The 16,954-nt window shown below is 40.8% G+C and overlaps 1 protein-coding gene across 1 annotated transcript; it reads right to left on the bottom strand.

The window, feature by feature from the left end:
- Positions 1-490: 490 nt before the first annotated feature.
- Positions 491-15,226, bottom strand: ahcy (adenosylhomocysteinase). Its single transcript, XM_022758715.1, has 11 exons — positions 15,118-15,226; positions 10,905-11,095; positions 8,103-8,178; positions 7,733-7,885; positions 6,219-6,334; positions 4,683-4,890; positions 3,454-3,541; positions 3,259-3,376; positions 2,765-2,887; positions 2,507-2,578; positions 491-1,536 (listed from the first exon to the last, which is right to left on the bottom strand). Exons 1-11 carry the CDS (start codon positions 15,143-15,145, stop codon positions 1,405-1,407), a joined length of 1,305 nt encoding a protein of 434 aa, XP_022614436.1. The 5' UTR covers positions 15,146-15,226; the 3' UTR covers positions 491-1,404.
- Between the last annotated feature and the right edge of the window lie 1,728 nt (positions 15,227-16,954).

Raw genomic sequence — 16,954 nt, 5'->3', positions numbered from 1 at the left:
CAGTTAGCATCTTTTCAGTTAGAGTAGTTAGAACAGTTAGCGTAGTTAGCATCTTTTCAGAACAGTTAGCATCTTTTCAGTTAGAGTAGTTAGAAAAGTTAGCGTAGTTAGCATCTTTTCAGAACAGTTCGCATAGTTAGCATCTTTTCAGAACAGTTAGCGTAGTTAGCATCTTTTCAGAGAAGTTTGCATCTTTTCAGTTAGAGTAGTTAGAACAGTTAGCATCTTTTCAGAACAGTTAGCGTAGTTAGCATCTTTTCAGAACAGTTAGCATAGTTAGCATCTTTTCAGAACAGTTAGCATAGCTACCATCTTTTCAGAACAGTTAGCATATCTGCTGCACTGATGATGCATCAGGACAACCGGTCTTCCCCAGGGACACTTACATGTGGACCAGAGGAGGCGGGGATCAAACCAGCGACTCCTGAGCCACAGTGCGTTTCAGTTCTACCCGTCAACATCATGTATATAACCACACGAGGACAAACAATCAGAGTCAACATCTTTATTTTTCAGTTTTCAATCCATGGTTTACAGGAAGTTGAACTCTGCTTCAGGCTGTAACCACGACCATCACTGACTCCACCCAGCGTCTGAACAACCTGATTCACTACAGTGAGACATGAAAAGAGGGGGTGGGGCGGGGGGCTGTTGCACATGTTTTGGCCCTTTAAGTCAAATTAAATAAAAATCACAATAAAGGAGGAAAATGAGGCAACAGAATAAGACTCAGGCAGAAACAGGAGGAGCGTTGGAGGTTCCTTTGGCAGCGGCGCTCGTCTTCAGTTCACGTACAGTTTGAGTTAAGTGCTAACACAGGGCAGTGTTATGGAATAAGGCCACTGTACACTAAACCATCTGCCTCGAAACCTTCTCTCCTGGAGACGCTGCGAGATGGAGGTCGGATAGAAGAGGTTTATTTTTTCCATTAAAGGAGGGAATGACATGAACAAGAGGAAGAGTCTCTGACGGCCACTGACGGTGTTTCAGGAGAGCTGATGAGGAAGAGGAGAGACGGACGAGGGATGAAGGTGTCGGAGGGAAATAACACGATGAGACAAACTAAACTTTCAGCTGATTGTTGATTCGACTTTATGACACTTAACACTCCCACATCAAACTACTGATGAAGCTTTGTGTCTACTTCCTGTTTCTACTCTGCAGCTCTATGGAGGATCAGTAAAAGCAGAACACGGCGTTTGATTGAAAAGTTTTTTGTTTTTTTGTTTTTTAAAGAGGGAAAATCAAACTGTTTCTGTCCCTGAAAACTTGATATTTGGCTCCCAGAGTGAAACCTGGAGAAACTGTCCCAGAGCTCCCATCATCCACCAACACACCAACACCTGTCCAGCCACTCCTCCTCCTTCTCCTCCTCTCCCCAGCAGGGCTCGGGGGAGGGGGGGCTCAGTAGCGGTAGTGGTCCGGTTTGAAGGGCCCCTCGTTGGGCAGACCCAGGTACTTGGCCTGCTTGTCTGTCAGCTTGGTCAGCTTCACCCCCAGTTTGTCCAGGTGGGCGGCGGCCACCTGCTCGTCCAGCTGAGGACACAGGGACAAGAGACACAGTTAAACTCTATATAAACTTTCTAACTCTATAAAGTTAGAAACTAAGATTTTTCTGCCTAATTTGACTTTTACTGATTTCATGTGAAACTGAACATTTTATCATTTTATAATCGTTTTATTTTCCTGTTGAACTGAAACTGAAGGTGAGCTGCTGGATGACTGAATGTCCCATGATGGGATGATTAAAGTATTTATATAATTATCTTTTGGCCTCTTATTTATTCTCGACTTATTTTTATCAATTTTCAGGAAACATTGAAAAGATGAAATTTTCAGATTTTATTTTTTTGTCTATCAAACTGTTTAAAAGTTAAAATATTAAAATTTATACTGATATAAAAAGAAAATAGAACGTCGTCTGATTTAAGAATCTCAACAAAACATTAGGTTTTTTCTGCTTGATAAATAATTACGAGCTCAGTAAACTTCTGTCAACATGTGAACCTCTAAATTCTTTATATTCATTTTAATATTTACAGAAATACATACTTTGTTATTGGATATAGTATTTCTAATCTCTTATTTATTCTAGATTCTGTTTCTATTATTATATTTCTTTATCACATTTTCTCCTTGTGTCGATTTGACTTTCCTCTACAGCGGATCAATAAAAGTTCATCTAATCTTTATCTTACATTTTCAAAAATTTTCATGCAGTTTTTTCCCACATTTATAAAGAATCAAATCACAGGCTTTAGATTATTATCTTTTTATCTACTGACACTGAATCTGAAAACAGCTGCAGATCAAACTTCCTGTCAATCACCTGATGACTCAGCTGTTTCAAACCACCTGATGAACGTGAAGCCGAAAACATCACGTTCAGATTCAAAGGAAGGAAGTCGAGTCTGACGCAACGTTTCCTGACTCATTAAATCTTTGCTGCACTTGAACAGAAAGTATGTGAGGAAATAGAGAGTGCTGTTGTTTGGTGGGTTCTCACCTTCTTGGGCAGGAAGTAGACTCCCACGGGGTATTTGGAGGTGTTCACCCACAACTCGATCTGAGCCAGCACCTGCAGGACACCACTCACCATCATCATCACCATCATCATCATCATCATCATCATCACACGGACATGTTTTACTCAGGCAGACTGATCTGAGATCTGAAGGTTTCTCTGATTCGTCCAGGTTCATGTTCACAGCTGAAGAGACGGTGAAGTGAAGGATCATCTGATCACTCCTCCGGATCAACTCACCTGATTGGTGAAGGAGTTGCTCATGACGAAGGACGGGTGTCCCATGGCACAGCCCAGGTTCACCAGTCTGCCCTCAGCCAGGACGATGATGTGACGCCCGCTCTTCAGGCGGTAACGATCAACCTGAGGAGGAGGAGGAGGAGGAAGATTAATGGAGTCAACAGTTTAAAATGGGACATTATTCTAGTATAAAACCAGAATCTCCTCTTCCTCCACTCCGACCACCTCCTGGTCACATCCTGTTTATCCACTCAGAGAAAATATTAAACATTTGTGTTACATTTTGTCATTTTGCTGTCAAGTCTCGAGTAATAAAAAGTGTTTTCTGAGGTCACCGTGACCTTTGACCTTTATCCACCAAAATGTAATAAGTTCGTCCTGGTGTTACTGAGATTTCGTGTTCGCGAGAATGAGACGGAGAAGAGGACCTGAAAACAAATGGCTGCCGCTGAGACTGTCGCGGAGGGATAAAAATAAGGTTTTATTGGTCGTACCTGAGGCTTGATGTTGACCTTCTCCGCAGCATTCTTGGTGAGCCAGCTCATGTCGATCTCGCAGTCGAAGTGTCCGATGTTACAGACGATGGCGTCGTCCTTCATGTTCTCAAAGTGTCTGAGGACGAGACACAGCGTTTATCAGAGACGCCGTCATCACAGCGAGACGCAGCCGAGACCGTGAGCTGAACTTACTGTCCCAGGATGATGTCCTCGCAGCCGGTGGTGGTGACGAAGATGTTTCCCTCTTTACAGGCCTCGTCCATGGTGGTGACCTCATAACCTGCAGAGCAACACACAGACGGTCAGAGGTCAATACGCGGCGTCATGACCCAACAGACTGATCACTACGTCTTTCATCTGATACATCTCACAGTATAAGGACGTATTTTCATATTTTATCCATATGATCTTATTTCTTATTCTTTGCTGATACAGTTCCACTGTTGAGGGAGCAGCTGTAACGCCATTTCATTTCCCCCTGGGGATCAATAAAGTATTGTGATTAACATTTTAAAGAGAGAACCTCGTCTGTTCATCCACAAACTGCTTATTGACTTATTTAGTCGCGTCACTTCTCAGATTTCACCGAGATGTTAAATCTTCGGCTCCTTGGACTCACCGAGAGAAACACCTGGAGGTGATCTTTGATTCAGAGCTAAACCTTGAAGCTCGTGTTTCCAAATCTGATTTTATCATCTGAAAAATATTTGTGAAGTACGACTGTTTCTCTTTGGTCTGGATTTTATTGATCGTTTTTAAAGCTCTTCGTGTCTCATGTTTACACTCTTTGCTCCTCGGGTCGTCCGGTACCCGTCTGTTAGTTGTTCTGAAGTTCAGGACTCAAACCTGTGGTGAAGCTCCAGGCCGATGGAACTGTCTCCATGACGACCTGAGAGCAGCTGAAGTGTTGAAAAGTTTAAACGTGAACTCAAAGCTTTCCTCTTCAGCCTGGCTTTCCATTAAATATGGTTTTTAATCTTATTCACTTATAAAAATTTATATTTTATTCTATTTTGTTCTTTTATTATTAATTTTCTTGTGATTTTATTGTTTGTTCATGTTGTTATTTCTTTTCTTTTTTTAAAAATCGGTTTTATTGTTTCTCATCAGTCTGAAGCTCTTTGAACTGACCTGTATGAAAAGTGCAGTACAAATAAAGTTTGTTTGATTGAACAGCTCTACATAGAGCTTCACACAGATTTGTCCGTAAACATGTTAGAAAGTCTCATCAGATCTGAAGATAACAGACTCCACGAAGTTTAAACTCAGTGTATCAGACGGTCTGAGGATCTGCAGAAAACAACGACTGATGCTGTAAATGTGTCAATGTGACATTTCAGTTTTTGTAAAAAAGTAGTTTTCTCTTGAAGGGTCTGAAGACTTCCTGAACGCTCCATCCTGCTCTGTCCGTGGTCACCTACCCTCCATGGCGGCCTGCAGGGCGTTGATGGGGTCGATCTCGGTGACGATGACGCGAGCTCCGAACCCGCGCAGAGCCTGGACGCAGCCTTTGCCCACGTCACCGTAACCCGCCACCACGGCGACTTTCCCGGCGATCATGACGTCAGTGGCGCGCTTGATGCCGTCGATCAGACTCTCCCTGCAGCCGTACAGGTTGTCAAACTTACTCTGCAGAAGGGACAGAGACAGGAGACACGATGACGTCGAGTTTCTCCAGAACAGAACCAGGAGACAGACCAGTTCCTGCTGAGGACCTGGAGTCATGTTCAGACATGGAGTTCAACAAGTCTGAGGATTCCTACGACCTCAAAGTGTCACTGTTGAACTTTTAACTTTCTGATGGTCTGAGTGAGACAGTGGACACGACGTGTCGACAGACCAAAGTGATTTCTGCACAAAATGAGATTGTGATTCTTTTGTCAGATCTTGTGATTTCAGTGTGAACGACTGAAGAAAATATAAAAATGATGAAGATGTGATTCTACGTCTGGAGAATATGATCTGTAGGTCGTGGCGTCTCTGTAGCGCCACAACACTGATGGTGCTAACAATGCTAATGCTAACAATGAACAACAATGTGACACATTTTACCTTCAAAGAAACTGCAGCTGCTGAGATTTGGATGTTGAACGTGGCCAAACTGAGATTTTGTTTATATCTGGATTAATTGTGCAGCTGCAGATTAAAGCTGCAGGTCAGAGCTGCTTCACTGAGCTGAATAATTAGAGATGTTCAACAACATTTCTTATTCTATTTTCACATGAAGAAAATAAAAACAGCTGTAAACTACTGACTGTGTGGATGAGACATGACTGCTGTCACTGCTGTATGAATCATGTTAAACATCAACACACATGAATGAAATCTATTATTGTCCAATCTGACTGTCAATCAAAAAATAAATAGATAAATAACTAAATGTAGGAATTAATAACTTCCTACACTGAAGCCTTCCATACTTTTTAACTGGAGCGACCCTCTAGTTCAACTTGTTGACAAACTGCTGGTGTTTTGCTAACAGCTAATGCTACACTGTTTACCAGAAACCAGCTCTTCTTCACTGCTCTGAAACTGCAGCCTACACAGGAAGTTGCACTACTGTTTTAGAGCAGAGAGGAAGAAGTGATTCTGGACACCTGCTGTTTAATCCAGCTGATAAACGATAACGATCATTAATGAACTCCACGCACGCTGAAGTCTGATCAGGTGTCGGAGGCGTTTCAAAGAGCAGCATCAGAACAACTGCAGATTCGGTGTTTCACTAGAAGATGGGATCATTTCAAAACTTCTATAACGAGTCATTTCGCTCTAAAGACGAAGAAAATCAAGACAAACACCTGATATTATTAAACTCCACCCACCTGTGAGGTCACACTTTACAAATCAAACATGTTGATGGTGATATCTAAGAGAATGAACGAGGATCAATATCTTCTTGTTCCTCATGTGGACTCTGCAGGATGCAGCTGAACAGCAGGACCGATGGAGGTGGTTACCTTGGTGACAGAGTCGTTGACATTGATGGCGGGGATCTTCAGATCGCCCTTCTTCATCATCTTGTACAGGTTGTGGACACCTGTGGTCGTTTCCTCAGACACTCCACGGATACCTGAGAACACACCAGAGTCACATGACCGAGACGTTTCAACAGAAACTGGAGGGGGGGGGGGGGGGGGGGGGGGGGGGGGGGGGGGGGCCTCAGCTGATCTCCACCTGTGACACTGGAAGAGGAGGAGGAGGAGGAGGAAGAGACTCTGAATTCAGTTACCTTGGATTAAACATCAAACAGTCATGTTCTGGTGTTGACCATCATCAGTTAGAGCTCTACCTGTGACTGACAGGTGTGACCTTTACAGGTGTCTGATTGGCTCATTCAGCAGCCTCAGTGTTGAGGTGTGGGTGGTGATGATCACTCTGAGTCCTCAGTGTGTCGTAGAGTCTCAGTGCAGACCACCACCTGTCTCTCTCTGCCGCCTCCTGACACAGCTGCAACACTCACAGTTGAGCTGCAACGCCTCGAGGGGCAGGACGTCACCCGGATTAATGCACCAACAAATGTAACGTGTTGCTTGGAGGAACTATTTGTGTTGGTGTGGCCAAATAAATTAGGAAATAAACAATCAAATCATAATCTGTTGTTGTTTATTTAACCAATGTGGTGCTGGGAAAAGTGTTGTATAAAAAGGATATCACTCTGACCCAATCACAGCCGTGCTGACATTCACTACATCAGTCTCTGTGATGTCACTTAAATAATGTTTGGAAATGTCTTGAAATGATCTTTAACTTTCATTATTTAAATAATATTAAGCCTTTATCATCATAATAATAATAATAATAATAATAATAATAATAATACCTTTTGGGTTATTAAAGTTATTATTTAGTTATTATTAGTACCATTGAGCTGCTGGACACTTGTGTGAATTTTAAATAAAGTTCAACTGTAACAACCTCTTAAAAAAAAAAAAAAAAAAAAAAAAAAAAAAAAAAAAAACGACATCTTTTGACGCTTAATATGATGATGATTAATGAGAAACTTAATGAGAAACTTTTTAACCTCATTTTATTCTTCAGTCACTGTAGATACTGTTTTTAGTGGCATCTGCATCAAGTGTTTTACTTTAGATAAAGCTCGGCTTCCTGCTGTGTTGTTCTTCTCTTGCTCCTTTTTTGTCTTGGTTTTTATTTTACATTGTTTTGCATTAGGATGTAATTTTTCCCTAAGTGGAGCCCAGGAAGAGGAGCTGCGACTTGGTGGTGGCTGATGGGAATCCAAATAAATAAAATAAATAAAAACATGAATGAGATGCAGCTTGTGTCAGACCAGTGTCCAACTCTACAGCAGCTTTAACATGTGGATAAGACAGTTCTTCATTAGTCCCACAGAGAAATCTACACATCGCTGAATTTACTCTTACAGTAGAGTGTGAGTGAGAGTGTGTGTGTGTGTGTGTGTGTGTGTGTGTGTGTGTGTGTGTGTGTGTGTGTGGGAGAGAAAGAAAACACCGCAGCAGTTTGGGGTACTTCTTGTGGACCAGGTTGGTGAGGTCTCCTCCGTCGTCCAGGATCCATGTTGAGGGGCTGACCGTCCTTTGAAGTACACAGTCTGTTCGTATGCACCACACGTACTCCTCCTCTGTCTCTCCTTTCCCCGCGTACACTCCACACACACACACACACACACACACACACACCTGTTCACCTGCTTCCTCTCAGAGTCACGTGGGAATATTCCCACCCACCAACTGTCAATCTAAACTGTGGGTGGTGTGGACACACTAAGTGTTTGAACAGTTGCAGTTCATACATGAATCTGAATGGATATATTTTTACTCAGACAGGTATGGAACATCATACACACAGGTGGTGTGTGTTACCTGGAATACCAGCCTTGGCGATGGCGGCAGCAGCGTGATCCTGAGTGGAGAAGATGTTACAGCTGGACCACTGAACCTGAGGAGGAGGAAGATAAACACTGACTTAATATAAACATAATTTAACTGTATTAGAATCAGGCTTCTTTATCTTTGTATCCAAGATAATTAAAATCAAATTCCAACTAAAAGTGAAAGTCTAGATGAGTCATGTTCTGGTGTTGACCATCATCAGTTAGAGCTCTACCTGTGACTGACAGGTGTGACCTTTACAGGTGTCTGATTGGCTCATTCAGCAGCCTCAGTGTTGAGGTGTGGGTGGTGATGATCACTCTGAGTCCTCAGTGTGTCGTAGAGTCTCAGTGCAGACCACCACCTGTCTCTCTCTGCCGCCTCCTGACACAGCTGCAACACTCACAGTTGAGCTGCAACGCCTCGAGGGGCAGGACGTCACTTCATGTATAATAATAATAATAATAATAATAATAATAATGCATCTTAACTAGAGCTGCACAATTAATCAAAACTGCAACATAACCAAGAGCAAGATCCAAATTGCAAGAGCCGCAATGTTTTTTTTTTTTTTACATCTAAAATGTGTCAACAAAAATCATATTCAAGATGTAAAGGAACAAGATTGTTTGGTGCAAGAACAACAAAATGCAAAAATTAGCACTCCAACTGAAATCATGGCTCATATCACAATATGATGTGTCTTTCACATGGTTCAGCCCTGATCACAATCATAATGACCTGGTTCATAAAACAACAGCAGCTCATTCACTTCATGTTGGATCAGACTCAGATTCTATTTAATGAAGTTAATGATCCAAACACACACAGCGCTGCCATCTAGTGTCAAACACACTGTACTGCAGCTTTAACTTCCAGCTGCATGTGACAGTTTAAGTTACTGTGACAACAGGTGTCCCACTGACTGAATAAATCCAGATACAGAGTCACACAGTTCAGTGTCTCAGCACAGAGACAGAAGTGAACCAGGCTCAGAGAGCAGGTTGTTGTTTAGTCTCAGCTGGTTCTCAGGCTGCAGGATCCTGCAGGACCAGACCAGACCAGACCAGGTCAGATAAAACCAACATGATAACAGACTCACGGCCTTGAGACAGACGGAGGGAGAGGGAAAACTCACTGAGACAGTTTGTTCTGATGACTGGATCAATAACCTGTCCTGTGTCATTAACTGACTGTGGTGAACTACAGCAGAGCTCCACCTGACAGACACAAGTTCACTGGTCAGCTGCTGGTCTGAAGCCGTGTTCACACACCGAGTCATCACCAACACAACCAGTCATCCAGTTAAGGATCATAAGTTTATGTATGTATGTATGTATGTATGTACTTACTTACTTACTGACTTACAGGAGTTAGAAAAAGTCAGTGAACCTTTAGAATTAAATTGATTATTCATTTAAATTATTAAATTAACTTCATTAATGTACAACTTTGTCTTAAAATATAAATCAGATCTTTATTAAAGTCACCATGAAGAGCAATCTATTTTACTAATAAAACAAATCATTGCAGCTGAAACTGTGTGAATCTCTGGACTAATGACGTGAACACAAGCTGCTGGAGTCACGAGCATGAAGCCATTTCCTCACTCATTCCTTTGACATGTGAACGCACCGTTTTCTAAAGTTACAGTGAAGTGAAAATATATAAAACTTCACAGAGCATCATTCATTATCGTCATTATAAGTTTTGATGTTTACACAGCAAGAGAAGAAAGACGAGGAAGAACAATTTCACTGATTGTGACAGTGAAGTAAAAACATCATCCGTTTACTTCAGTACAATCACTCTGATGTAAAGTCCTGTTTCACTCCGAGCTTCATTTGCTGGGACTAGAGTCTTAACGAGGCTCCAACACTGAGATCAGTCAATATGAAAATAGTATCAGTTTACACAATCACTCACAATAAATAATAAGGACATTAAACACCAACAATTACTTCTGTTTATGAAATGTTTAATTATTATAAAACCTTTAATGATGATAATGAATGAAACTCTGAAGTTGGTTATTTTATTCTATAGTAAATGACTGTAGCTCAAGGCTAAAGTTGGAAACTAGCTAACAATAGTTAGCTCAACTGTAACTTAAGGCTAAAGATAGAAACTTTATTTTATGTTAAATTACATGTCTCTTTATTTTGTGACTTGGATGTCTTTAGAAAACCGTGTGTTCACACGGCCGAAGGAATGTGTGAGGTGACACATTGTGTTGATAAAAACTAATCTATGAGTGGGAAATGGCGTATGTATGGTTTTTATGTGAACGCATCATTTATGAATCTTGACCCAGATGTATTCTTCACACAAACTGATTCTTCACATGAATCAAGAACAAGTCAAAGTAGGATAAAGAATAACTAACACAAACAACAACAGGGCTCCGTCTCCTAGAGACGTTTGACTCGACAATGAACAACCAGAAGACGCGAAGTAGATCTGAGTGGAAACAAAGTCCAGTCTCATCGTTGTATAAGAGACTGTGTGAATGAACAGATCATGTCCTCGTCTAAAACATCTGTCTTTGCTCTTAAAGAAGACGACTGCAGCAGGTCACAGCAGCTGGAAGCTTTAGATATTTCAGATTTATATTTAGACTTCCCTCATTTAAAGATGAGACATGAGCAGGTGAAATAAATAAATCCACTGCAGGATGTGGAAAGACTTTTGTTAAGACTCCCCCCGCTGCCACAGCTGCCACACTTCCTGTCACCGTAGAGGGCTGTTTTCTGATTGGTGGATTTTCTCTGGGTGAAGACGTTTAGACGTTACCTCAGCTCCGAGGGCGATGAGGGTCTCGATGAGCACGGCGGTCTGCAGGGTCATGTGGAGGCAGCCGGCGATGCGGGCGCCCTTCAGAGGCTTGGACTGACTGTACATCTCCCTCATCTTCATCAGACCGGGCATCTCGTTCTCTGCGATATCAATGGCCTTACGCCCCCACTCGGCCAGGGTGATGTCAGCTGGGGGAGACGGGGAGACACAGGGAGGTGAGAAATGTGAGTATTACAGTTTATACATTCTCAACTGATGTCTTCTATTCACCATGGACTCAGTTTATTTAATCCTGTCTGAATAGGAAAATTCACATTTTTTTTGCAAAACAGCAAATGTGCAAATAAAGCAGTCTGGTGAAAACTGCAAATGTTTTTCCTAATGCATGTAAAATCGTGCATCATTGCCTAATGTGACTGCGAGCCGTTACACAGTGGGGGGGTTGAACTGTGTGTTGTAGTTTGTTCACTCCTTTAATCTCCATCAGCTGCTGCTGCACATGTGCAGTTTGTTTGTTTTGTTTTTATCAGAGTGAAGAACGTGACCTCACTAACAGAGGTGGGTGATTTAAAACGTAATAAAGCATCACTGTGTACCGTTACATCAACATGAAGTCTCTCCTGAACGTTCCAACATTTATTAATGAGAAGAAAAAAAAAAAAAAAAGGACGTGCTACTGTAAACTTGTAAAAAATAAATAAATAAATAAACAAACACATATTCGTAGTAGTCGAGTATATTTTGAAGCTGTGAGGATGAAAATTGTTTGCCCTTCCACTCTCATGAACACATGTTCACCTGTCGTCTCAATTAAAGGGCACACCACACCTAAACATCTCCGTACAGAAGAGGATTAGAGCCACGAGGAAACATTTTTCAGGAAAAAAAAAAGTTTTTTTTTTGTTTTTGTTTTTTAAAGTCTGAATTATAATAGAAATTTTTTTTTCCACGTGGCTTTAATCCTCCTCTGTACACCTCAAATCTATCAGGTATCAGATCATGATGTTTTCATGATAACAAAAAACAACCACAAACACATGAAGGGCATAAATAAAATCAGAATAAATATACTGAAATATGTAAAATGCCGACAGGTAAAGCTGCAGGACTCCGCACACACTGTAAAACCTTCACTTCTTGTTTTCAGTTCGTGTTGCTTCAGTAGAACTTTGTCTCCATGAAGATTTGCACAAAGTGTTTTTCTCCACTAACAAAACTCTCAGGTTCACAGCTGCATGATGCAACATGGAGGGAAACCAGAGTTTTTACAGTGAAGGCAAAGAGCCTGTCAGTCACAATCAGGGGGGAGGGTGAAGAGAGGCAGCAGAGGCAGCGCTGCAGGGCGAACACCGGCTGATAATCTCCAGCTGGACTCACAACAGAAGAGCAAAGAGCCACAGCTCTGCATCTGCTGCTCTGAATCACTCCGTCCTTTATCTGAAGCCACCATGTGTCAGAGCTGGAGTCAGAGCTTCACTATCAGATCACACAGCACTGAACCACCAGCCCACTGCTAACAGCCCCCCGGGGGAGAGAAGCAGATAAGGACCAACATCACACAGGGACATTATCCTTCATTATCCATACTGAACATGTGCTGGTGAAACCACTGATCTGTACACTTCAAGTTAGAGATGATCAAAATATAAGAGGAAGCTTTGTGATTTAACAGGAAGTGAAGAACTCTGCTTTATACTGCAGATAAACTTCAGGCTGCAGGATGAGGTCACAGAGTACAACCCCCCCACCACCACCAAAAAGGCTGCAGCCTGTTCAAACACACCTCAGCTGGTCTGACTGCACTGAACCAGCACTGGGCCGACTGACTGGCTCAGGAACGACTTCACACTGAGCTCAAAGTCGTGACTGAACAAAGACTTTTTATTGATGAAGCTTCAGACTGAGAGAAATGATCTTCAGTCTCTGAGCAACTTCATGATCAGAGTGAGGAGAGGAGCTTCACTGCTTCCTCTCTCATCTCCTTTAGGAAACACTGGAGCTTCCTTTACCAAAGGAAAGGAGACATGCCGTCCCACAATGCCTTGCTGCAGCAACATTTAAAACCACAGCAGAGCCACATAAATGTAGAAACATCAGAGCAGCTGTTTCTGTCTGATGGACTGAAGCTCAGATCCATAAATACAGATTTATTCTCTTTCAGTCAGTCAGGAGTCGTCATGAAGAACGAGCTGATGAATCTATAGTTACATCATCATCACAACTAAATACTATAGTCTATACATTCATGTTGTTTGACTGAATCCTCCTGTTGTGGAAAGAACCAAACATGAATTTTCTCTGTTGTACAAATGTATAGAAATGTCAGGAAACTAAACTTCTGTCTGAATATAATTTATTCTCAGCTCATTATTTCTATTTAATTATTGTAATGACATTTTCTGTATTTTTATTTCAACATTTCAATCCAGTTGACATTCATCCTCCAGGTGTTATAAATAAGGTTAGTTAAAAAAAAAAAAAAAAATACTGTGTATACAGTATATATATCTTAGTGTAAGGTCAGTCAGATTCTTCTCAGTCTTAATGAATTCTCCTTCACATCTGTGACCTCATGATGATTTCCATGGAGGTCGGGGAGACGATGTGAGTAGGAGGTTATTTTGACTTTTCAACCGCAGCCTAAAACTTCTAACTTCTTCAGAAGAGGATCAGAGAGTGAAACAAGTCTGCGGCCGTCTTAAGTACATGAGCTGAGCTCCAATATTGGCAGGAAGTTGGGTTCAAATCCCATTCAAAGCCACCTATAAACAGTACAGTATTAGTCTTTGAAGTGCAGTTATCCACCACAGGCGTGACTGGTACGACTGCTCTAAAGACCACAGCAAACTGTTGACTGATTCGGGTATAAAGGAATAAATACTGCAGCACTAATGACTAATATAATGCTGTATTGATTATTAACATAAAACATCAGAACTGTAGGAGAAAATTACACTTAAAAAAAAGATGTGAAGTAACAACAAAGATTTGTCTACAGCAGAAAACATGTTGCACTGATTTAGTGTTTGTTTTATAGAGTGATAATGCATAATTAGCATGTCAGGACTTGACAGATAGTCACTGCGGTGAAGTCTAAACACTTGACTGCCTGTTTCCAGTGGAGGCTGTAGACTTTGCCCTGGAGCTATCTGTTAGCAGGACGTTGTGCAACTTCTGAACCAGCTGCCGAACTCGTCCAGAGCAGTAGTGACAGCAGCAAACAACTGTTATGACACATGTTACAACTGTAGTTAATGTAATGAATGATACCTGAATTAATGAATGAATGAATATTCAGCATGTGTTTTCTGATACATTCACTGAATGCAATTTTTATCAAATGTTTATCAAGTGCATTTTTTTGTTTTTCAATGTAAATATGTTACAGCAGCTGTTCCCCTTTACTTATTTTTCATTTTTCCCCTCAGTTGATTTCTGGAGCTGAACAAACACCTGAAGAAATAAAAGATTTTTTTTTTTCAAAAACAAAATTAATAAAAACATTTAATCAAATGCACATAACTCTAAAACCTGCTGCACACCAATACCACGTGTAGTCCAGGACTACTACAGTGTGTAAATTACATAGGCTGCAGCTCAGTCTCTGCCTGCTCCTGTCACTCATGCAGAAACTGCCGGAGCGGCGCCAGGCATCACGGGAATTGCAGTTTACAAACACAGACAGGAGCTAAGGAGCGTGACGCCGCCGGCTCCGCTAATAAACTACAACACCCAGAGGCTGTGGACTCGTCTCTGCTCAGATTGAAGCCCATGCTTGGCACCAGAGCGACTGTTACATGTCGATTCATTCTCTGATTTGAATTAAAGTTTGAAAAAACGACGGGTTAAAAGCGGGAATTTACCGGATGTAGCCTAAAATGATTGTAGCGAACAACAAACATGCTCAACACGCTGCTAGCTAAATCACAATAACAACAGCTAACAGTTTACCACATGCTAGCAAGTTAGCAACAACTGAGCCATGAGAGAGAATTAACGATAGAAATCGCGGGAATAACAATACATTAGTCTTAAACGTCTGAAAACACTAGCTTCACTGCACGGTGACGTTTTCAGGCTAACCCCCGAATGATGGAGGAGCCGTTACACGTTAGCATAAACTTAACAGCATGCTAGCTAAAAAACCGCCGCCGTGCTTCACGAAGCTTGACTCTGGAGCACAGTTAAAACGATGAACCGTGACACTGACCAACTTTGAAGGGGAGTTTGTCAGACATGGCTGATTTCTGGTGTTGTATCCCGGGCAGGTTGAGCGCTGCAGCAGCCTGGCCGACGGATAGTGGCAGAGAGGGAGGGACGGAAACATGACGGCTCGGTTTTTATCGTCGGAGCCGAGTTTACACGACGTACCTGGACCTACTCTGCATTTCTATTGGCTGTAGAAGATCCCGCCCCGCTTATGAGCGATGTGATTGGATAAGGGTTGGTGTGGGCCGGCCAATAGGCTGAGTGTTTGGAACAAGTTTTGTCTGGACTCGGTTGGTGTTTTCCCGGTTAGAAAATGAGTAACTGAGCTACTCCACTGACTGCCGGAGTTAAATAAGATCATTCAGATTACACAAGACTTTAAAACACATTTTATTACACACACAAACTATCTCATCTTAATCTGTAATAATATGAATGTTGCTTTTGTTATTTATTTTATTCATGAGTTAGTTATAATTTTTAGCTTTAATCACCCATATGCAAATGTAAGATATGTACACATATTGAATTTACATACATGAAATACATGTACATATAAAATAAAATATAAGTAGAAATTATATTTGAAACCTATTAGAAACTGGAACAATTTTATATATTGACATATATGTCAAGCTCATAAAAATTTGTATGTTTATGTATGTATGTATCATTCAACATATACAGTCTGCTCATAACATGTTATACTACATAAAAACGAATCTAGATATGTTAAATATATATGCATATACACATTTTACTCTGGGTATTTCATATATGTCATAAACTTATATCTTCATATGCTCAGAGGATGTATATATGTGATAATCATATATCCCCTTGTAGGTGACATATATGTATATATATGTATATGTATGTATATATTATATTTCTGTATGGGTACTTGTGAGTGTTTATGTTTTGTTTACTTATTTTATAAAATTTATAAATGATCATGTGTCACCATTTATTACCACTGTGATTAAGGATATAATCATTTATCTTTTTACACAGTTTACTTTATTTTAATTTTTTTGGCCTTGGATGTGTAGCACTGAGTCTGTGGGAAGCAACTGATATCCAAAGTTTTAATGAGCGACTGGAGCATCTGACACAGAGTACCCAAAACATGAGATACAGAAGTCCTGGTACAAGGTCATGTAGATGGTAACAACAGGAGGAGTGACACAGTTCAGCTCAGTCCCAGGTTTTGTTGCTGTGTTTTGATTTATTTGTAATAAAGTCTTCATCACACTGAACTCAGAGGACTGTGTGTGTTTTAATTGAGATTATAAATGTGTGTTGGAGGATCTGAACTCCGGCCCAGCTGAAAATTTCTCTGCCAAACTGTGAACTGAACGACATGTAGTATGTAATAATAATAATACATATTATTTATAGGCACCTTTCAGGACGACTTACAAGTCACAGTCAAAGATAAAATACAAGTACAAGGCATAAAATACAAATTAAATTAGAATAAATATAATTGTATGAAAGTAAATATGATTAAACGCTGGTGTTGGAGTTGGTGTGTCTTTATAATGAATGTACTGGACAGTGATTCACCATCACCATCACATAATGTCACATATTTTTTTCCTTTTTTCCGCATTCCTTCTTTTAACACATCCATAGTGTCAGACTCGTTCTTCATTCCAGTTTTACATGTTCAACTGTCATTTTTCTACTTTTACAAAATAACTAAAGAAGCTAAAAACTGCTTTGTCCTCCTCTGCCTTCATTTCATCTTTTAATCCTGCACTTTAATGATCTGTTTTATAATCTGTTTTTATGCTTCTTTTATTTCTGTTAGGGTCATTGAATGACCTCTGTGT

The sequence above is a fragment of the Seriola dumerili genome, unplaced genomic scaffold, assembly GCF_002260705.1.
Source record: "Seriola dumerili isolate Sdu_G_001 unplaced genomic scaffold, Sdu_1.0 BDQW01000306.1, whole genome shotgun sequence".
Classification (NCBI taxonomy): domain Eukaryota; kingdom Metazoa; phylum Chordata; class Actinopteri; order Carangiformes; family Carangidae; genus Seriola; species Seriola dumerili.
This window is presented reverse-complemented; position numbering and strand designations above follow the sequence as displayed.

Excerpts from the sequence above, each read along its gene's own strand:
- ahcy (XM_022758715.1), bottom strand. The coding sequence starts at position 15,145 with ATGTCTGACAAACTCCCCTTCAAAGTTG. Across the intron at positions 6,335-7,732 it reads GAAGTACCCCAAACTGCTGC|CAGGTATCCGTGGAGTGTCT; the intron begins GGTGTTTTCTTT and ends CTGGTGTGTTCT. Across the intron at positions 1,537-2,506 it reads TCTACTTCCTGCCCAAGAAG|CTGGACGAGCAGGTGGCCGC; the intron begins GTGAGAACCCAC and ends CTGTGTCCTCAG.